Source organism: Vicugna pacos, chromosome 1 (assembly GCF_048564905.1).
Source record: "Vicugna pacos chromosome 1, VicPac4, whole genome shotgun sequence".
NCBI classification, from domain to species: Eukaryota; Metazoa; Chordata; class Mammalia; order Artiodactyla; family Camelidae; genus Vicugna; species Vicugna pacos.
Genome location: NC_132987.1, coordinates 31,311,467 through 31,335,393, shown reverse-complemented (window position 1 = coordinate 31,335,393; position 23,927 = coordinate 31,311,467). Strand labels below are relative to the sequence as shown.

Below are 23,927 nucleotides of genomic sequence, written 5' to 3'. Positions count from 1 at the left end.
CCGCCCCGCCCCGGCCGCACGGTGCGCCTGCGTAAGTCCTCCCGTGAGGTCCCGGCCACTGCGGCTTCGGGTTCCTATCTAGCGTTGCTTCCGAACTCGGCCACGGGAACGGGTCCTGGTTGGCCGACTCTGGAGGTGTGGTCAGGACTCATTTGAGAGCAGGACCACTTCCTGAAGCTCGAGGCAGGAAGTTATCTGGTACCTCTGGAGTCCGGTGGAGAAAGTGCTGTCTGCCGCATTAGTGGCGGCGAGAGCAGGCGGTGGGCCGGTGGACTGGCCGTTTGGTCTCTCCGCAGCTAGGGGCCGGTCTCCACCGCAGCACCACGGCCCCCTCTTACAGCCTCGACCCCGGCGCGGCTGCCGGGGGGGCTCCTGCAAGCTCCTTGACGCCGCTCCAAGGGACACCTACCTGGGCATCGCCTGGGCCTCCAGCCAGAGGACTGGCTCCCGGCTTCGGCACTCCAGGTCGCAGTAAGAAGCGCCCTTATCAACCCCAGCCCTGTCCCCCTCCCTGAGCCATCGAGACCCTGGTCCAGAGCGACAGCCTTGGACCTGGGACTGGACGGATCCAAGACGCTCAGCCCCGGCATCCCACAGACGGGGCTCTGCATCGTCCCTGATATGTCACCCACCGTCTCCCACAAGGACAACAGTCGGCAACGACGGCCAGGGACTTTCAGCCATTCTCTGGATATGAGGAGCGGTCCTTTGCCGCCGGGCGCCTGGGATGATAATCATCCGGACTTGGTGGGCGGGGAAGGGGACAAAGAAGCTCTTCTGCCGGATGTCGATGTTAGTGACCTCTCAAAACCCCCACAGAGCTGCCGGGCCGAATTAAGCAGCATTTTGCTGTTGCTCTTTCTTTACGTGCTTCAGGGCATTCCACTGGGCCTGGCGGGAAGCATCCCACTCATTTTGCAGAGCAAAAATGTTAGCTATACAGATCAAGCTTTCTTCAGTTTTGTCTTTTGGCCCTTCAGTCTCAAATTGCTCTGGGCCCCGTTGGTTGATGCGGTTTACTTTAGGAACTTCGGTCGTCGCAAATCTTGGCTTGTCCCTACGCAGTATATACTAGGACTCTTCATGATTTATCTGTCCACTCAAGTGGACCATTTTCTCGGGAATACAGACGGCAGAACCCCCGATGTAGCTGCTCTCACTGTGACCTTCTTTCTGTTTGAATTCCTGGCAGCCACTCAGGACATCGCTGTGGATGGTTGGGCGTTAACTATGTTATCCCGGGAAAACGTGGGTTATGCTTCTACTTGCAATTCAGTGGGCCAAACAGCGGGCTACTTTTTGGGCAATGTTTTGTTTTTGGCCCTTGAATCTGCTGACTTTTGTAACAAATATTTGAGGTTTCAGCCTCAACCCAGGGGAATCGTTACTCTTTCAGGTAGTGTATTTAAACTATTATGCTGTTAAATTTATTGTACATTTATGAATCCTTTTGAGACAGTGTGATGTTGAAAGGAACCATTATTTAATTTACTGGAAATCATTTTAAGGGAGGTGACCCGAGGTAAGTTTTCTCTACTACTAAAATAAGCTTCAAACAGAATGACTACCTTAGAGCAATCATAATTGATCAGTATTCTGAAGTGAGCAGGGAAAGGCAGCCCATCCAATAAATATTGTTGTGTAATAGCAAACAAAACCCTGAGTCTAGGGATCCCTTGGCACTTGCCTCAGATGCACATTTTTTCTAAGTCTGGCTAGTGTGAAGGCATGAACCCAGCCTGACTCTAAAATTTTCCTTGTGTCTTTTGTTATTGAGATTTATAGCTCTTTGTTTTCTGGTCCATTTCTACCCCTGCTCTTATACCAGGAGCCCTCATCTAGCCTTCTGGTAAATGGAACATGGCTAATTCCTTCAAACATTAATGAGTAGGCCGAGTGACAGAGTTCAAAGAGCCTCCTGTGATTAAAGCAGAATCCAGCCCACAAGAAGGTTTCTTGAAGTGGGTACGTGGAATTCCAGAATGCATAAAACACCAGATGAAAATGCATTGAAGCAGCAAAGTACAAAAAGATCCAGGACAGTATATATAACGTTCAAAGTGCCTGAAGGAGTCGTTGTGGGGACTGGTTTTAGGAAATGGTGCTGAAAGAAAGGTGACCAAATTAGTAGGCTGTGACTGAATTAAAGGTTGTTGACCAAATTCTTTAGTTGCTGTAAGGGTTTGAAGTTTATCCAGTAGGAAATTGGGTGTAAGTTCTACAAATTTCCCCTTTTTCTGCATGAGTAAAATACATGGCCCTGTAAGGTTTTCTGGGTTATTTGTTTTTTTCAAAACTTCCCTAGAACTCAGAAACAGTAGTAAAGTTACCAATGTCAAGAATAACCAACATCAGGAATATAGTAGAATTCTTCATTCTGGTAGTGATGATGAAATTAGGTGATTTTCTTTTGAAATTTAACCAGCTAAATGTCCTCTCATCTTCCCAGTACTAGGGGAGTCCCAATAGGGTAAATGTCAGGGTTAGGTGTGTGGTGAGGGAAGTTTAAGCGTTATAATATTCACAGAAGGGAAAGTGGGAAAGAGTAATACACAACTGTATTATCTCCTGAAATTGTATACACCCTTCCCCCAGCCTTACATCCTATAAAGGACCCCTTTCTACCTCTTGAAACTGCTAGTGAGCCACTACTACTGATGAAATAATAGTACTTTTCCTCAGTTGGTTTAAGGCCAAGAATGTTTGAGAGATACTGCTTTGCACCTAGACAGGTTTATCTTTGAGAGTTCTGGGATCCCACTCCTGCTCTGTGGATAATTCTCTGCCTAGAAATACTTTGTGTATGCCTCAGATCAGCACCTTGTTGCTTTTTATGTGTTTTGCTTTTTGTTTTGTACTGGGACTGTTCATATCACCAAAAAAGGCTAATAAGATTATGTGTTGCTTAACATGGGAAAGTCTCAGTAGAGAAATCAAGGTTGAAGAGACTATGGAAAATAAGTTGCTAAGTAAATTAGAGCTTTCTCTTAAGTGTGATATAGGAGTGATTAATAAATATCATTCCAGAGAATGCCATTATGCATTCAGGAGCCATTTTAACTATATCCTCCCTTAGCCAGAACTGTTTTCCCATAGGAAGGTCAAAATTGGATTTAGTGCCATTGAATTTTTATTTACACTGGTTTATTATTTTGAATAGCTGTTTGTTCTGTGGAATTTGAACTTCGTTCTCCAGGAAATTGTAAAAATAGCTTACTTTTTTTTTTTAACCAGTCATCTTTTATTGGGTGTTAATTCTCTAGAAGGATATGAAAGGATTTGGGGGTGCCGGTCAAAGGTCATGGTCAGGAATATACAGTGCACCCTCTTCAGTGGTACTTGCTTAGCCGCTATCCTCATAACAAAGGGAGTAGCTGAAAAGCGAGTAAGCTGCCTGCACCATAGAAAGCCCAGCGACACTCCCTTTCTTCACGTTGACATACTTGGAATACCAATAGTAACCTCTTTGAAATGCTCCAGTAATGCCTTTGGGGTGAAATCCCGCATCAGTATCCAGCTTGGCAGCTGCCCTAATTTGACATCCAGGAGCCTCTTCTTCAGCGGTACAGTTGACACCATCTTGGAGTCCTGGCTGTCCGCTCCTCCAGCCGTGCCAAAATAGCTTTTTGATTGAACTGTTCATATCTGTAGTGTACTGCTGGTTTTGATTCAAACATTTTAATAAGTTAAGAGTTAAAGAGTTACTGCATTTTCATTTTTTTAAATGACTGCACACATCACATTTATAGCTTTGGGTCTTTTTGGAATCTAGTAATAGTATAACTAAGAAAAAACAATGGTTTTAAGGAACTTAGCACAGAAAGAATGACGAAGGGAATACAATTGCTTAGGTGATAAAAGAAGAGCCAAACATTGAGACAGATGTTTACAAAATGAGAAAATTAGAGAGGCATAATTTTTTTTAAATTCTGAAGTACGTTCTTTAATTAACACTTTTGTTTTGAGTTACAGATACATAGAGAATATATTGAGAAAGAACAGTTTTTACCATCCAGAAAGCAGTAATCTGAATAACACATTTAGAACAGGAAGGATGGGATGAGAATAGAATCCCTTAGAAGGAAAATCTTGACTATGCTAAGATTGGCTTTTTGGTACCTTAGGGATACAGAACAGTCCTCAACTCAGAGGTGGGCTATTTTTGGTCTTGCTCCCTTGGTTTTCAAGGATCTTTGGTAGCAAAAAGAGACAACCCTATAAACTTGAAGAAATACGAGCATAACCCAGAAGAACATAGAAATCAGAACATAAAGTTTTATGACTTGAAAAGATCATATATTTCACTTCCTTCATTCTTTAGATGAGGAAACTGATCAGGAAACTAACTGGCTAGTGAGAGGTAGAGATATACCTACAGCTAAGGTTTCCTGACTATTTGGTGTTTTTCCTACACTTGGTAGGAAGCTAAGAAAAACCTCAAGGAAAGCCTTAAAACCTAAATATGTGCTGATTGGGCTTTTCTGCCAGAGAAAAGTAGCTCTCTGACTGCGATTGTCTAAGAAACATCAACACGCTCCTAGAATGCCTGATGCCCAGAAGTGACAGACTCAAGGTTTTTTGTTGTTTTGTTTTTAGTGACCTGTGTCATTCATTTACTCAGCACTGAGTGTCTAGTTGGTGCTGGTCATGTGATAGGTATTGTAATTTGATGAATAAAACCTGGGAATTCTCTGCTCACAAGGAATTTATAGTCTATAATGGAGGTTTGCAAACCAAAACGATGAATTGGTGTAAGACTGTAGGTATTGAAGGGGACAGTAATGACCCGAAAAACTCATACCCTTCTAAAAGCTCCAATAAATTGTTGTCTTGTGGCAGTAGGATCCCAGGGTTGCTAGATCTTAGGAGTATTCAAGAGAAGCTGGAAATTCCGTTTTTAGTTTCTAATTAAAAAAACCACTGGAATCATAAAATATGTCCTTAGGCCAGAGTCAGCCTGAGAACCAATAAGTTGAGGCCTGCTCCTCTGTAAGCAGTGGTAACAGTAATGAACAGAAGAAGTGATTGGGATAGGGAGCAGGACATTTGGGTTTGGAGACAGGGAGCAGGATAGTCTGATAGCAGAGAAGGGAACCAAACATATTAGAAATTATGAATCAGTATACTTATATGCACATTTGTGGGGTAAGTCAGAAAAAGGAAATGATGCTTTGAAAAAAAACTAATGCTCTAAGTATGAAAGTAATCAGATTGTTTCAGAAAATAGTAAAAACAGTATTTTTAAGACAGTCATGCTCTGAGAGAGAGCGTGTGCTGATTTCTGACCACTAAACCACCAGGGAGTGTCATGATGCTCATGCTATGAATTAGGAGCAGAGCAGGACCATTAATTCTGATTTAGTAACAAATTTATTTGCCTGAAGCAGTACTCATTAATATAATTTATGTGACTAGAAATGTTCTTTAAAATTTGGGCAGAATTAACTGACCCATTCCTACATCAGTTTTTCTGACATAGGCTGTGATACATTCTTTAACATCTGTAGGTACGCTTCAAACCATTATGTTCTCAAAAGATAAAACTATAGAGATAGAGAACGGATAAGTAGTTACTAGGGCTTGTGGGTGACGGAGGAGGTTACTATAAATGAATACCATGAAGGAGTTTTGGACGGTGATGGATCTGTTCTGTATCTTGTTTATGGCTGTGGTGATATGAACTTATATATGTGTTAAAATTCATAGAACTGTACACCAAAAAAAAAGACAAATTTTTAAATGAATCCATTACCTTAAAATTAATCCCTGAGTAATTCATACAAAGTATAATTTCTAAAATCCTTGAGTTTTGCTCTCTTTTTGCCTTGTGAACAAGTTCATAAGTCTGGTGGATTTCACATTTCAATACAGACAAATGGAGCAAGTTAACTTCTCAAATGTTGGGGCCCTAGTAAAGTGAGACAAGCAGAAAATACTGAGGCTACTAGATCCAGGAGAGATTAGACATTAACACCTGGATCCCACACCCCAGAAGGAAGGTCTTAAAGCCTTTTTTCTTTTTTAAAGCAAAGCAAAGGAGAAATGGTACTGTGTGCTTTCTTTTTCCAGTACAGAACTGTGGAATTGCTTTTGTGGCTGGGGTACACAAAAGTCATTTTAAAAAATACACTGGAAGCTAAAAAATCGTTTGATTTTTCTTGGCATATGTCTTACTCTGAATTTCACTTCTAATTTTATAGAAATTTATTTGGAGGCCAATTGAATTAGCCTTTACTATGCAAATTTATCAATGAAAGAATCATAGATCCTTACTATTATAAGAAGTCTCCTACTTTCATTTATAGTATTCCTGAAAACTATAATTTAATTGGAGAAAACAAAATAGACTTACCTAATACAAGGAGATGTTCTGTTCCTAGAAATTTAAAAGTGGAAAATTAAACTCCTGATTTCACCTGTTCTTCTAGATACAGTAATGGATAAATCTTGAATTTTATTCATGTTCTTTAATTTCATTATTTTTATTATTTCATATTTTTTAATATAGACTTTATATCTTATGGTGTATTTAATATCTTAGTACAGGAGGTCACAAATACATAATTTATATTAAGTGTGCACACTGAAACATTTTTTAAGGATGGAGTGCATATTCAACAAATAGGATGATACTTTCCAGCATCTCTATTCCTTGATTTGGTGTTATCTAAGAAATTTTTTTTGAATTTCATTTTTTCCGTTCACTTTTGAAAACACAGTAGCTGAAGTCTAGTAGTCATCAAAGCTATAGAACAGGTGGTTTCAACATGCCTAAAGATTTCTATCTTTTTTGACCATTTTATATTATCTTGTATTTGAGACCTACATTTCTTATTCCTAGCACAGTCATAGAACTTTTGCATTCTTATATTTCCCATTAATTTTGAAAAACTTTTTATTTGAAAATAATTATAGATTCACAGGAGGTTGCAAAGAAATATTTAGGGAAGTCCCATGCACCCTTCCCCTAGCCTTCGTTGTTAACCTCTAACGTAACTGTAGTACAATGTCAAAGCCAAGAAATTTACACAACATTGTAAAGCAACAATACTTTTTTTTTAATTCTTTTTTTAAAAAACTTTATTTATTTTGTGGGGGCAGGTAATAAGGTTTGTTTGTTTATTTATGCTTAGAGGAGGTACTGGGAATTGAACCCAGTACCTTGTGTATGCTAAGCATGCACTCTACCACTTGAGCTGTACCCGCCCCCGTAAACCAACTATGCTTAAGGAAAAAAAAAACCCAAGAAATACACATTGGTACAATCCATAGAGCTTATTTAGATTTCACCAGTTGTACGTGTTCTTATTTAAGTGTGTGGGTGTGTAGCTCTATGTAGTTTCATCACATGTGTAGCCTTATATAACCTCCACCACCACAATCAAAATATTCAGCTGTACCACAAGACTCTTGTGTTGCCTCTTTATAGCTATACCCATTTTGTCCTGTCCACCCCTAATCCCCGGCAGCCACTAATCTGTTTTCCATCTTTATGTTATTTTAGAAATGTGACATAAATGAAATCATACAGTATGTATCCTTTAGAGATTGGCTTTTTTCACTCAGTAAGCTCTTTGAGGTTCATCCAAGTTGTTGCATGGATTAATGGTTTGTTCATTCTTACTGCTGAGAAGTATTCCATTTGTTGGACATAGCACACTGTATTTCCCCACTCATCCTCTGAAGGAGATTTGGGTAGTTTCCAGGTTTTGGCTACTGCTGTGTGAAAATATGCCTTCCTTTCTCTCAGATCAACACCCAAGAGTACAAATGCTGATTTATGGTAAGTGTGTTTTTAGTTTTGAAAGGAACTACCCAGTTTTTTTCCAGATTGGCTATGTCATTTTATCTTCCTACTAGCAATAAGTGAGTGATCCACTTTCTCTGCATCCTTACCAGCATTTCATGTTACCATTATTTTTCATTTTAGCTATTCTGATGTACCCTGCACCTTCATGTGTTTGTTTGAAATGTTTGCTATCAACTGTTTTGTAAAAATCTGAATGCAGCTTCCAGCTTACCAAAAGTGATTGAGGGGTGTCAGGATATAGGTCGTACAAAAGCTGAATGCAAGAACCTCCTATCATGGCATCAGAGTAGAGACATATTATCTGTGTTTAATTAAAATTGATTTTTGTGCCTGGCCAGAACGTATTTTAAAAAATGGAAAGAGTGATTCATTTCCATCTGTTCAGTGATATAGGCCCTAGAATTAGCATGAGATGGGAGCACTAAATGTATTGGCCTCTCAGCTTCAGTTTTGCGTTCTGGGCTGAGTTTAAGCCTAGTGTTTTGAGACAGCATGGTTCTTGATAGCCCGACAGCTGCTTAATCTGGTGCTTGATTGAGGAAAGAATCTCTTCCTCCCCGGTTGAAAACTTGACGTTGTTGGGGTTAATGAAAAAGTATCTCAAACGTGGCACCTTCCTACAGAAAACTAAAGGATTAAGAATATTTCAGAATTAGCTTTGTATTTACTCAATCCCCAAATAAGATATGACTATATTGTATAATCAAAATAGCATTTTCTGGGGATGCTCTTCAGTAGATATTTTGAGCAAATGCTTAAGGGAGAGATTTGTGACGGAGAAGAAAAATTTTGTTTCTTGCTAAGACTTAGCTGGTAACTTGGGGCCAGATACATAATATTTCTATTTCAGTATCTTTCGCTGTGGAAGAGCAGTGACCTGGATGATGGGTGTCTAAAGTCTCTTCATGCTCTAACTTGTAAAGTAGAGCTGTGCTGGAAGCTAGATGAAAGGAAGGCTGGATGGTTATTTAGAACAGAAACTGAAAGTTTGTTTTCCTGCCATTGATTTCTGAAGGACTAAAGTTAATTTCCATAGTATGACAGAGAACCTGGTTTGAGCCAAGGATGGTTGTATCACACAATGCTGCTTTATTTTTCTACTTCTGATGGTGTTAGAGAATGAACCTACACCACAAAGAGTCTGGGGGCCTAGCCCAAAGCCTTGAAAGCTGAAATTTTTTTGAAATTAAATGTTTTATCTTTTAAATTCTTGGAAATTTTGCCTTCTCTGTAATATATGTTTTTCATGAAAATGTTATTGCGTAAAATGAACTTTAGGAAGATGTCCTATGTTTGGTTTGCATACCCTTTGGCATTCCACCATATAGGAAATGGAGGTGGGAGGGGTAATACAAGGAGCCAGTAAAGAAGTAGGCTCAAGTATCTAATGTTCCAGACTTCATGATTTGAGCTAAAATAAGTATCTTTGTTCTCAGGCGTATCTGTTTGATAGGAAAGAGAGCCTGCTTGCAGTAGGTGTATCAGAGCACCTGGGTAGTATAATGGAAAATATTCTTGTTTTAGAATCAGATCTGAGTTTGAATCCCACCTCTGGCATTTTCTGGTTTGTGATCCTCTTTCATTGAGTATAAAGCAGGGGTAATAATGCTTGTCTTGGAGAGTGATTTTGGGGTTTATTGCACTGCCCTGTGTTTTGCCTTGGCATCATAGGCACTCAGGTGCTACCTATTATATCCTTGATTACTAGTGAATTGTTACACGCTCTTAATTTTTGCATTTATGGGAGCACTAGGTAAGTTCTAGTAGCCACTTCAGAATATTTACTTTGTCTTATAGGTCTTTGTACAAAAATCATGTTTATGAAACTTGAACATCAGTTTTGATATCTTGATCATACATATATACATCATAATGCTTTTGCAGATAAAACACATAAATCAGAATTAACCAAAATGTTGATAATAAAATATTTAGATTATTCTTGGTAATAATGTCTTTACAGTGGTTGGTATATCAGACTATGGATGTTTTGTAGCATCAAAGCAATACTAAACAATAGTCCATAGTCTCATGGTCAGTATTTATGATAATTGCATTCATAAAACTTCTTATATTTTTTCTGGCAGTGGCTAAGCCTCTCCTGAGCTATTGCTTCATTCTTAATCCATGTGAGCAATGGAGAGCCTTTGAATGAAGGCTCTGCATGACTCACTATCACTGCTTCCTTCTTTCTCACTGTTATCCTCAAAGCACAAAGAAATTAGAAATAATCTTATATGCAAACAATACTGAAACCTGTTTAACTTGTTCTTATTCTTTTCTCCCTTGCTACTGATATCAAGGAGTTTAAATTTAGATGAAGATTTTGTTCATTAAAATTGGGAGAATATACTAAGCAAATTAACTTTTTTTTTTTTTGCTTAGAAAACTGGAACTCTTAAAGTAGTATATAATTGAAAACTTTTCATTTTCACTTAACATTTTTGTAGAGACCATTAAGTGAAATTTCTGGTGAAAGTTTTTTTTCAGGGTTTCTTAAGCCCTAACTTAAATCAAATAATGAACAAAAACTATCAATAAGAATAATATTATAGATGAAATTTTATGAACAAGTCATTATTTGCAACATTTCACAAATGAAATTAAGAATGCAAAAATAATGAACATTAGCCTCACTTAGACGAATAATCTTAAACTGTTGTTCATTCCTTTTGAACCAGATTTCCAAAACATTATATTAACATATACTAGAAATTATGTTATTGTGTTACTTTAATGAACTTTAATCTTAAGACATATATTAGCACGTTTTTAAATGGGTACTTTTGCATTTAGGAATGTTTCCTATTTTTCTTCTGATATCTAAAATTAAGAATGGGGGAAAGAGAGGGCATAGTTCAAGTGGTAGAGTGCATGCGTAGTATGCAAGAGGTCCTGGATTCAATCCCCAGTACCTCTAATTACCTACCCCCCCAAAAATAAATAAAATTAAGTACAGAGCCTCCTTGACTTATGATGGGATTATGTCCTGATAAGCCTGTCATAAATTATAAACATCATAAGTCGAAAATGCATTTAATACACCTAACCTACCGAACGAACATCATAACTTAGTCTAGCCTACCTTAAATGTGCTTAGAACACTTCCATTAGCCTATAGCGAGGCAAAATCAGTTGAATATCTCGTGTAATTTATTGAATACTGTACCGAAAGTGAAAAACACAATGGTTGTATGGGTACAGAATGGTTGTGAATGTATTATTTACTGTCATGATTGTGTAGCTCACTGGGAGCTGTGGCAGGATCATATTGAATATTGTTAGCCTGGGAAAAGATCACAATTCAAAATTCAAAGTGCAGTTTCTGTTGAATGAGTATTGCTTTCACACCATTGTAAAGTTGAAAAAAATCTCAAATCAGGCCATCATAATTTGGGGACTGTGTCTAAGTTTCCCATTATGGAGAAAAGAATTCACATCAGAATACAAATTTCCATACATGTTTGAAGCAGTTTAGCTTTAATTTGCATAATTTGAAAAACAGCCTTGTTTATGATTACCCTTATAGAGACTCAATAGCCAATTCTACTAGATTTGTACTTTAACATTAAATTTTTAAGAAATCTTTATGTAGGCAGTGTGAAATAGTGGAAAGAGTATGAAACCCAAATTCAGAAGATTTAGGTTCAAGTTCTGCTTCTTTATAATTTGACCTTTGGCAAAGATTTAAATATTCTGAACTTTTCCTTGTCACTGCATAGCAATGACACCTGCTTTGCCTATCTCACATGTTTACTATGTAAAAAAGGAGCATTTAAATACTAAGGCGAAATTGATCTGTACATGAATGAAGTTGATCTAAACAAATAATGTTGTCTGCCTCTATCAAAAGTTAGGTTTAAGCCATAGTGATCATCTTCACCCAACACAGCAGCAGGACAAGACTGAATACAAAGGAAAAACCCTGACTCAGGAAGGCTCTACCTTTTTTGGAAAAAGGTGACTCATGAACAGTTAGCTGTGCCGCATGAGCAATAAAATAAAAGGCAAACACACAGAGAACTGAATACAGCTCTAGACTATTAGGGCTAGAAACTATCTGGGATTTTCTAGCCAAGTCCTCTAATTTTATAGGTGAAGAAACCAAGACAGGGTTATCCAGTAAGTTTTGTAGTGGCAAACAAACTAAGATGCGTTTCTCAGGAGACGCAAGTTTTGAAATTAGTTGTATAAGGTACTGACTTAGAATGTAGCTTCAGGCACCATAACCTTTCAACCTGTTTCTTCATTTGAAAATTGGGGCTACTAATAACCGTATTTGTTGTGTTGCTGTGGTGAAGGAAATGACATGTAAAAGACTTAGCACATTTATGGCACATGGTATTCAATTATAAATAGTGCCTCTATTATTACTACTGTTTTTAGCTGTTAGGCAGAATCTTCCAGAACATTACTCACTCCCTTTGCTTAATTTGTTCAAAATAATGGTTAATGGCCCAGCTGTCTTTCACTGAAACAACTCAAAGGGTACTCTTCACGTGTACCTTTCGTGCATCTGCAAGTATGAGAAAACTGCTTAGTATTACAGTACTGAAAAGAGAGGGTATTCTTAAACAGATTAAAAGCCAAGTTTAAAAACAAAAGGCAGGAAATCTAATGCAAATGATCATGTTTATTGTCTTCGTTGTAATTTAGTAACTGAAATGGCTTAGGTGCTTAAGAAGTATGACCCAAAAGAGAAAGTCATATCCCATTAAGCAGATTCCTTGAATAAAATGACACAGTAGACTTTTATTTCATTCAACCCACTAAGCCCTTTTCTTTTCCCTTTTTAAATATCACTGTCTGTTCTGGGTCTATATGATGTGTGCTTAACAGAGCCAGGACTGTCCTGTTTATCTGCCATGCCTGGCCTCGTGCCTTGAACGTGACAGTTACCTCTGTGTTGATTTTTTTTCTTTTAACAGATACTAGTTTTGGAAAAGTTGTATACAGATTTAGTATAAATGAAGATATGTCATTTCAAAAGTTAATTATAGATTTAAAACATTTTAATTTCAGATTTCCTTTTTTTCTGGGGAACTGTATTTTTGATAACAACAACTTTAGTTGCTCTTCTGAAAAAAGAAAACAAAGAAGTATCAGTAGGAAAAGAAGAAACCCAAGGGATCACAGATACTTACAAGCTGCTTTTTACAATTATAAAAATGCCCGCAGTTCTGACATTTTGCCTTCTGATTCTTACTGCAAAGGTAAGAGATTTATAAAGCAAATTTCCCATTCTGTTGCAGTGACCAATATCATGGAATACCTCCCTTGCCTTTACATAAGTCCCTTTCCACTAATACTAGAATTTAACAATAAAACCTGATATTTTCTGTTTATTAATTGTATTTTAAAAGATGTGGTGACACCAAATCAAATATAATTTCTTAAGGCACTGGGGATTGAACCCAGGACCTTGTGCATGCCAAGCACACACTCTGAGCTATACCGTCCACCCCCAAATATAATTTTAGTGTAAGCTACAAGATTTAGGATCCTGGAAAAAATTGTCAATTTGAAATACTTCTAATAAATGTGAGGTTTTTAATGAATGGTATTAATGTTTGGAATGGAAATGAATGCCTTGGAGGATTAATAGCTCTGTTACCAGGGGTTAAAGGAGGGTGGGAAGGGATAAATTGGGAATTCGAAAATTGTACCCCTTGGGGTGTGATGAAAATAGTTAGCTATCTTGATTGTGGTAGTGGTTTCATTGCTGTATACATCTATCAAAATTCATCAAAGTGTACATCTGAAATATATGTAGTTTACTGTTCAGGAACCATACCACAATAAAGATGTGAAAAAAAATAGCTCTCTACTGTTAGAATAAGTACATACTTAATGTCATAGGTAGTAAATTATTTACTTATAATGATTAACAAAGACATGAAAATGTATAGGTATTAGAAGTCTATTTAAAAATCAGTTGAATTATTTTTAAAATATTAGAAGGGAATTTGCTATCAAATAAATGGGAATTTTGGTGACTTTTTAAGAATTCTGTAAGTTTTCTGTATTAAGATGTCCTAATTTTATAGTTCTAAACATTTTAAAGAGATTATGCTAGAAGAAAGGTAAGTGTATATTGTTATAGTGACCTGTTGCTAGTGTTGGAATTAATATTTCTGGAATCTAAAATCAGTTACAGGATTCTCATATTATATATTTAAACCTATCTACATAAATACTTTTACAACTATCTTTGGATAACCCTGAAGTAAAAATTGTAGCCTCATTGTTTTGAAATAGTTTTTCCTCCTCTCTAATGATAAGGAGGGTTAAATTTTAAGGAAATGTTAGGAAGGCTTAAACTTACCGTTCAATTTTAGGAAATGCTAAAAGTTTCAAGGGAGAGAATAGCATGATCTGATTACATCCAGTAGGGATAACCATTGTTAACATTTTTGGTATATTTCTCTCCAGCCTTCTTTTTCCCCCATGTACATATGTGTGTGCATGTAGGTGTGGATATATATACTTTACATGCATAAATATAATTCATCTATTATAATCAATAATAATGTATATTTATATACATGCAAATACTTTAAAAGTGAAATTGGCTCATACTGTATACTTTTTTATCTTGTTATTGTCTTCTTATTCTATATTCATTAAATTATATTTGAAAACATGTTTTTAATAGCTATGTAATTGTCACAGTCTGAATTTGTCATAATTTACTTAATCATTTTTCTATTGTATATTTAATTTGCATTTGTTTGTAATATAAAAACGTGCTAGTGAATATTTTTGTGTATAACTCTTTCCTTGATGTTCTGAATATTTTCTTCTAATAGATTTTTTAAATTAGTTTAATTTTTAACATTTGTTTGGGGCAAGGTAATGAGGTTAATTAATTAATTTTTTAATGAAAGTGCTAAGGATTGAACCCAGGACCCTATGCATACTAAAGCATGCACTTTACCACTTGAGCTGTATCCTCCCCTCTTCCTTCTAATAGCTTCTTAAGTGGGTTAGTGAATATGATTGTTAAAGTATTTTTTAAAAGATTTTATAATTTATATTGTCGCCAGCAATATATAAGTATTTGCTTCAATATCAGAATCCCATGTTCCCCCTTTAAATGTCATCAAAAGTAACATCTCTCCTAACTTTTAATACCATAAATTAGTTTTCCTTGCTTTTGAGTTTTATGTACATGGAATATCCAGTATGTATTCTTACGTCTGGCCCTTGCATTCTTTCACTCAACGTCATATTTGTATAATTTATCTGTATTGTTATTTATAGCAATAATTTGTTCATCTCATTGCTTAATATATTCCATTGATGAATATGCCACAATTTATCCATTCTATCAACAGATGTTTAGGTTATTTCTACTTTTGGACTATTAAGAACAGTACTTCTATGAACATTCGTGTGCATTACTTTTGGTGAACATAGGTGTGCATTTCTGATGGATAAATACCTAGGAATAGAATTGCTAGGCCATAAGAAATGCATAGTATATGCTGCCAAACAGTTTTCCAAAGTGGTTGTTTCCAAATTAATTTATTTCAAACAGATAACTTATGGTTATCAGGGGAGAAAGTGATGGGGAGGGATAAATTGGGAATTCAGAATTTGCAGATACAAACTACTATATATAAAATAGATAAACAACAAGGGAGAGGGTATATAGTTCAAGTGGTAGAGCACATGTTTAGCATGCACGAGGTCCTGGGTTCAATCCACAGTACCTCCATTTAAATCAATAAATCAGTAAATCTAATTACCTCCCCCATCAAAAACAAAACAAAATAAAAATTTTTAAAAATTGATAAACAACAAGATCCTACTGTATAGTACAGGAAACTATGTTCAATACCTTGTAATAGCCTATAATGAAGAAGAATATGACAAGGAATATAAATGTACAACTGAATCACTATGCTGTGCACCAGAAATTGATACAACATTGTAAATTAACTATACTTCAATTAAAAAATATATGTATGTATATATAAAGTGGTTGTTCCAGTTTTCTCTACCACCAGCATTGTTAAGAGAGTTCCAATTACTACACAGTCTTGAAAACACATATACTGTCTTTTCAATTTTAGCCTTTCTGGTCGGTGTGTAGTGGCATCTCATGGCTATAATTTGCATTTCCCTGATGACTAAAGAAGTTGAACATCTTTTCATATGGTTATTGGCCACTCAAATATCCAGAATTGCTCTTGCTTTAAATTTGTAGAATTTTGATTTTTTTATGTATCCTAGATATGAGTTTTCTTGTTAGATATGTGTATTACAGATGTCTCCGATACCACTTTCAAGGCAGAGTAAATGTTGCAGGTCACTTTGTAGATCTAATTTCTACAAAGAGAATGGGTGAAATATAAGTGAAATTCTTTTCTGAACTTAAGTGAAATATCTTTGACCTTTAATTCTTTTTATGTGAAATTTGCTCTTTGGCTCCATTCTAAGAAGTTAAAAGTATTTAATGTATTTATCATTCCTTTTTTTAAAAAAATTATTTGTATAATTTCAAACTTAATGAGAATTTACTTGTATAGTTGAAAAAATTTCCATACATGTTTATCCAAATTCTCTAATTGTTAACATTTAGCTTCATTTCCTTTATTCTGTAAATTTGTGCTGTATTGCTTAGATCTTATGAAGTATTTGAGAGCAGTTTGTGCAGATATCATGCCCCTTTACCCATAAATACCTTAAGTATGTATCTCCTACGAACACGGTCTTTCTCTTACAAAGCCACAACTTAATCAAAAATCAGGAAATTTTAAGTTGATATAATACTACTTTCTAATCATAGTCCATATCCAAATTTCATCAGTTGTCCCCGAAGCAGCCTTTATAACTATTTTTTCTTGGTCAGGGATCCAATTCAGTATCACATTATATTTTAGTTGGTATGAGCTTTTCTTTGTCCTTCATAACCTGGACATTTTAAGAGAATACAGGCCAATTATTCTATAGAATGGGCTTCTATTTATGTTTGTCTAATGTTTCCTCATGTTTAGGTTCAGGCTGTGCATATATGTCAGGAATATGACAAATAATATTGTGACATTTTCAGGGAATTTTATCAGGAGCTATATCACGTCCTTTTATCCCATTAACTATTGTTGTTAACCTTGATTACCTGTTAACTGATTACAAAGTTACTATTTTTCCTTTTGTAACTAAAAACTTATTTATGAGGAAGTAACTTTAAGACTATCTAAATATCTTACTTCACCTCAAACTTTTACCCACTGCTTTTAGCATCCTTCCTCTTTTTTCACTGTTTTTAAGAATTAATCTAACAGTACTTTTTCTTACATCTCATTTTATTCAACCTCTCAAATGTAACATTTTCTCAGAATTACTTTTGAAAAGCTAGATAACTTTTGGAAATTTTATTGTCAGTCATAAATCATCAAAAATGTGTATAATATGTGTCAATGATGCTTCATTTTAACCAGAGTTATTTGGCATCAAAGGCTTTTCTTTTAAACTTAAATTATATAAATCAGTACATCTGGAGTTGGATGCTGTTTAAGATACAGAACTTTTTTTTAAGATACAGAACTTTTGCAATGGAAATTTAGTTGTAATTAAAATTACAGTTCCTAAAAGTACTGAATTTTCACTTGTTTTCACTTAATATTGTTAGTAGACTATAGGGCACAGTGTGCTTTCTGTAACTTAATTGTTGTACCAGATGTAATAATATGATACTTACTAGTAACTGGCATGGGTCAGGAATGAGATTGAGGTTCGTAAATTACTTACATATGCTTGGAGGAAAATATTTCATAAGTCACGAATTAAAATGTTTTTTTGTTTTTATATTGCAGATTGGTTTTTCAGCAGCAGATGCAGTAACAGGACTGAAATTGGTAGAAGAGGGAGTACCCAAAGAACATTTAGCCTTATTGGCAGTTCCAATGGTTCCTTTGCAAATAATATTGCCTCTGATTATCAGCAAATATACTGCAGGTCCCCAGCCACTAAACATATTTTACAAAGCCATGCCCTACAGGTAAAAATGAGATAAAAATACTAAAAATACTTACTAAATAAGAAAGGTTAAATGAGGAACTGTCATCAGTATCACTAATATCTGTGTGTAGAGTATATATGGAAAAAGGCTTGGAAAGCATCTTTAACTTCAGTATGATTTATATGCACTTTTTTCTCTTTTTAACCTCCTAACAGGTTTTGGATACAGGCTGCTTTCATATGATAGGCACAGAGATTTCTGTTCTTGTTGTTTTTTAACCTAAAATGGAAGTCAGGTCCATCTCTCTTTCTTTTTCTTTAGATTATTGCTTGGATTAGAATATGCTCTACTGGTTTGGTGGACCCCTAAAGTAGAACACCAAGGGGGATTCCCTATATATTACTATATTATCGTGCTGCTGAGTTATGCGTTACATCAGGTAAGCTTGCTGTGGGGTTTTTTTTTTCTTTTTTAAAATTAAAAAAAAAATTTTGGGGGGGGTCAAACCATTTTATTGAAGAGATTTGGAGGAGGGTTGAAGGGCTGGCAGGACAATTAAATCTGACGTCCTCGTCCGGCTGGGATCTCTCTAACTTCACACTCACTGAAAAAAGCCTTAGTAAAATAAAGAAGACATTTTTCTACACTTACTTTTAAATAATGATAATAAATTTAAAGTCTTAAGCATGAATCTGACACTGAAGAAATTATCTGATGGTGAGCTTTAAACCTTGTGGATTTTGTTTTAATGAATTCTGTTCTTGGAGAGAGAGTGCCTTCATTCATTTCATTTTTTTGTTCATTCAATAAAAGTTTATTACATTTAAGAATTTATTCCAAAGTTAGGAATTCTGCCCTTGCTAAGCATCCTTCAGTTCATCCTTAGATTTGAGTCCTTTCTTTTATTCCTGATTTTTTTTTCCGGAAAATATTGAGAAATAATGATGGCTTCCAGGTCCCAGGTTTTTGGTTTTGATTCTGTATTAAAAACTTTGACTTACTCTTTGTGGTTTTGGAAGCTGTATGTTAATCTGCTTTTTTTTGTTTATTAAATATGTTTTTAATACCTATAAGATATGATCTTCACTTTGCCATAGCTTCACCCAAGCTGTTGCTGCAGAATGGGTTTTTTTTTTTTTTTCTGGGAACAAGTGATTCAAGTAAATGGCAGACACCCAGCAGTAATTTGGAGGACTTAGGTGCAATTATTGCCAATGTGTGTTTCAGAGTAACTTTGGATTTTTCTATAGAACCTAGTTTAAACTCTTTGAAAATTATATTTATAAACTCCTTCCTTTGTTTTTAACTGAAACCTAAAAAATATGGTACCAGGTAATCTCAATATTTTGCATACAATTATATTATTTAGGAGAATTCTGTAGTGGATCATTTTTGGCTAACTATATATAAAATCTTGAGGCTGGGGTGTCAAATATAATTTTTTTCTGTTTTGCACATACTTAGTTAATGCTAGGTGCAAAAATTGAGTTAAAATAAGTGCTTTCCCTTAGTAATGCTTCACAATCTATATAAGTAAAGGAAAACTATGATGTAGTTATCCAAAAATCATTTGTTTGGCTTTGGAGTTCATGAGAGAATTCTCAAAGTATAGTCATTAAAACTCAGACAACCAGATGCTTTGTGGGAAAAAAGGTACAAGGTCAAACAAATTTGAGACATGATACACACCATAACCCCTCTTTATGTAGCATCTTAATCATTCCTTCAGCAAATATTAAGTGGACAGTTACTCCTTGTCGCAACCATCCTAAGTACTAAAAACAGTGAATAAATCACGCCAAAATCTCTGCCCTTAAGGAGTGTATATTCCAAAGGCTTTCAGAAGTCCTACAGTCCTATTTAATTTTGTGTAACTTAGTGTTTCTCAGTCATTTTTGGCCTTGGAACTTCTTTTTCTACGAACATCCCATGGAACAGTATTCAGAGAAATTCTGTTTTGGAAACATGGTTTATTTTCATGTTCCTAAATAGAAAGTTAATTTTTGCCTCTTAAGCACTTTTTGCCTCTCAAGATTTTTCTCCTTAGTCTGTCACATAAATTTTGAATTTTATATATATATATATATATATAATTTATATATATATATATATACACACATATATATATATAATTATATAGTCATATTCCTTTGAATATTTGAGTTCTTATATATATAATACAAATATACATATAAACATATACATGCATGTGATATATTTAGGTATAGTACAGATACAGAGTTTTGCTTATTGCTGTATCCATCCTTCAATGACGCTTCATCTGTCATTTTCTCAATTGAGTCTTCCTTGACTACTTGTGATAGAGTTAATCTGCCAATTATTTAGGCCCCAGTAGCATGATGTGGGCATTCTTTCCCTACTTCCTAGCTTAGAATAAATTTTTCAAAGACACAGAGGGACTACATCATCGATCATTGTATTGCCATGGTCTGGCCTAAAGCCTGGCCTGTGTTAGGTGCTCAATAAATAAATATTTGTTGACTTGAGTTTTAAGAAGGGTCATGAAAATTAATTCTTAATTCAGACCATAGCTTTACAAAATCTAATTGTACTGAAAATGTTTTACATTTTCCCTGTAGGTTACATTGTACAGCATGTATGTTTCCATAATGGCTTTCAATGCAAAAGTTAGTGATCCACTTATTGGAGGAACATATATGACCCTTTTAAATACTGTGTCCAACCTGGGAGGAAACTGGCCTTCTACAGTAGCTCTTTGGCTGGTAGATCCCCTCACAGTGAAAGAGTGTGTAGGAGCATCAAATCAGAATTGCCAGACACCTGATGCTGTTGAGGTAAGTATGTTGCAATTTTAGATAACATTAAGCTTATATTAAGATGTTCATTTCCTCATTTTGCCTCTAGAAGTACTACCTATTTTTTAACCATTTTAAAATTTATTTATGTATTTATTTTATAATACCATATTTTTTAAGTTGAAGTATACTTGATGTACAATGTTATAATGTTACAGGTATACAATATATTAATTCACAATTTTAAAGGTTATACTCCATTTATATTTATAAAATATTGTCTATATTCCCCATGTTGTACAATACATCCTTGTAGCTTATTTTATACCTGATAGTTTGTACTTAATCCTCCACCTCCATCTTTCACCTCCCCCTCCCCTCCCCCCGCTGGTAACCACAAGTTCCTTTTCTACATCTGTTAAGTTTGTTCCTTTTCTGTTCTGTTCACTAGTTTGTTGTATTTTTTAAAATTCCGCATGTAACTGATATCTTACAGTATTTGTCTTTGTCTGATTTATTTCACATAGCATGATTCCCTCCAAGTCCATCCATGGTGTACACCAGAAACTAATACAACATTTTAAATAAACTGTATAGAAATACTACCACTTTTTTAAAAATTATATCTGCCCATAGTTTCTAATAGTTTTTTCTTTCCCATCATAACTGAGGGTGTAATGGACTAAAATCAGTAAGAGAGGTCACTTGAAGGTGCTTCTCAGCAAGGAAGGGGCAATCTCCTCCACCCTGTGGACCATTGTCTTAGACAATAGACATTGAATAAATGAATGATTAGTAGCTAAGTTTTATAATGATAGAAGAAGGGAAATTCCATTGGCTATTCATATAACAATTGGAGCTAAAACTGAATGGTTAGTAATTGGCTGATAAATTATTTTAAAGTAACTTTAGCCCACTTCTAGAGTAAATTCATTACAAATTTCTTTACATTACTAAATATGAAAAGCTGTATCTTGAAAATGAGTGTTGTTTACAGCAGAAGCTGAAATTGTTTTTAATCCTGTTAGTAGCATTAGGAGATTAAGATACATTATTTTGTCATTTGAAGTGAATGAAATGTTGAAATGTTTTAACAAAAAAATTTTGATTAATCTTGTAAATCACAATATAGAAACATGTAAATTGCTGAATACTTCCATCTTGAAATTATGGAGTATTTATTATAATTTTATTTTTACAGCTTTGCAAAAAACTCGGTGGCTCATGTGTCACAGCATTGGATGGTTATTATGTGGAATCCATTATTTGTGTTTTTATTGGATTTGGTTGGTGGTTCTTTCTTGGTCCAAAACTTAAAAAGTTACAGGATGAAGGACCATCTTCATGGAAGTGCAAAAGAAGCAAGTAATAACATTCACTACTGGACATTCTAGAAAGGTAACTATAGTCTAGTTTTAACTCAGAGAGCTATGATAATCAGTGTACAGGAGTATAAAATATTACTTTAAACAGGAAATTATTAATATAAAATGCCAAATGGTTAAAAAATAGAGACCTCTCTGTATATTTGATTTTATTTTTTCCTTGCCTTGTCATTGTATTTCACGTTTACTTCAGGTCAGGAAATTGGTACTAAAACAACTTTTCTGGCTTTGTTATTTGATTTATACCTTTGTAATTTACTGACCAAAGCATGTTTTAAACTGCAATGCAGTAGTCATGGGCGGTAACCATGCAGTCAAGTATTGTTATCAGTACCTGTCATTGAGCTATATTTAAATGTTTGGAAAAAATATATTAAATGGAACAGAGCTTGATATTCAGATAGTAACTACACCTAGTCTAGCCTTGTTGGGCAGTTAAATCTTATTTTGAGTTGCAAATTGGTTAAATTGTATGTGGAATTTGCTGAAAAGAGAATGTAAACCACTGAAATGCCATTTTAGTTGTTATTTTTCTGATCATAACCACATTATACTAATGAATCTGTGTTAAAAAAAACATTTTAAATGTATTTCCTGCTTTTGTGAGCAGTAAAGATTTATAAGATTATTCAAACTATTTTTTTATAAAATGAAAACTATGATTTTTAATTTATTAACTCCCCTGCCCACCCTCTTTTTGGAAGATATTTTGATTCCTTGTTAACTTTTACCCTAAAGCTTACATATTTTTTTTGTCATCAGTGCTTCATGGCACATGGACAGCTCTTGAGGGGGTCAAATTTAATGTTGTATGTATGTTCATGGCAAAGTTTTGAAAATAAAAAACGTTTTTCTTCAAGTAGTTTTTTTTTATTACTGAAAGAGAAAAAACAGTAAAACTTTCTGATTAAGTAAAATTTAAATGAATAATACTATAATTTTAGAAACGAATACTTAGACAGACATTTTGAGCCTTTGACAAATTACATGGTGGAAAAGATTTTTTTAATTAAGCACTTTACTAATGTGAAAACATCTCACAATTACTTTATATCAAATTAGGTACTGTTTTCCCACTTATTAAAACATAACCTTCTGTTTGTAAACTATAATTTCCGGTGGAGAATTGCTATCCCAGGAGACTTAAGCTTTGGAGTAATTTAGCAATTTGCAACATATTATATGTACCTGATAATAAGGTTCTTCATGTATTTTGTGTTATATAATACTCTGACTCTTTAGAGGCTATATAAATCTTTCAAAAGGTAGAGAAAAAGGAAGATGTCTCTTATTTAATAATTATTATCTTTGTGGGAACATACATACTAATGCCTGATTTTGTTAATTTTAATAACATAGGTTGAATTTTAGAGTGGGGTTTTTACAAATAATGGAGGATAAAATGGGTGGGAGAAAATGTTACTCAGCATCTGAAGAAAAGATAGAGGCAGTGGCTTCTAGAACTCATACATTGTCATTGGAGAGCCTGTGTTGGGCATCAGTGTCACATCCTGAAGAATCACCTGGAAAAGCATCCCAGAGACAAGAAGGTCACACCAAACCATAGACTACAGTGCTTTGTCACATGGGTTGTCCATTATCATGTATTATACTCAGAATGTTTACTTGAATAAAGAAAACCCACTTAACTCATATATGACATGTATTTTGATGTTTAATTTTTGGATTAAGAAGCTCACATTGCCATAATTAACTTTATTTTTCCCCACATTATTGCAAATTATACATACTTTCAAACATACTTAAGACTACAAATCATTAATGACCTAAAGCTTTAAAACATATTTTAAGCCTTAACTGTAAAGTGAAAGCCATGTATTGCTTTTGCCCTAGAAATGAATAATTGTTTTGAATTATAGTCATTTGGTTACTTGGGTACATGCTTGTAATACATGCCAAAAGTGATGTGTTAATATCAGTGTTGCGTACGTTGATCATTGATGGTGTCTTACAAATGATCTACCTTA

At 35.0% G+C, this 23,927-nt stretch overlaps 1 protein-coding gene across 2 annotated transcripts; it reads left to right on the top strand.

Moving 5' to 3' along the window:
- Nucleotides 1-80: 80 nt before the first annotated feature.
- On the top strand, nucleotides 81-23,594 carry SLC33A1 (solute carrier family 33 member 1). Of its 2 annotated transcripts, XM_072959503.1 has the most exons (7): nucleotides 89-1,396; nucleotides 12,833-13,023; nucleotides 17,632-17,816; nucleotides 18,099-18,216; nucleotides 20,378-20,593; nucleotides 21,756-21,952; nucleotides 23,299-23,594. In XM_072959503.1, exons 1-6 carry the CDS (start codon nucleotides 622-624, stop codon nucleotides 21,921-21,923), a joined length of 1,653 nt encoding a protein of 550 aa, XP_072815604.1. In that variant the 5' UTR covers nucleotides 89-621; the 3' UTR covers nucleotides 21,924-21,952; nucleotides 23,299-23,594. The 2 variants fall into 2 exon arrangements, with proteins under 2 accessions (XP_072815612.1, XP_072815604.1); XM_072959511.1 differs by lacking the exons at nucleotides 12,833-13,023; nucleotides 18,099-18,216 and having other exon boundaries at nucleotides 81-1,396; nucleotides 21,756-23,594.
- Nucleotides 23,595-23,927: the final 333 nt, after the last annotated feature.

Coding starts and splice junctions, on each gene's coding strand:
- SLC33A1 (XM_072959503.1), top strand. CDS start 622: ATGTCACCCACCGTCTCCCACAAGGACAACAGTCGGCAACGACGGCCA. Junction 1,397..12,832: donor GGGAATCGTTACTCTTTCAG/GTAGTGTATTTA, acceptor TTTTAATTTCAG/ATTTCCTTTTTTTCTGGGGA. Junction 20,594..21,755: donor AGACACCTGATGCTGTTGAG/GTAAGTATGTTG, acceptor TTATTTTTACAG/CTTTGCAAAAAACTCGGTGG.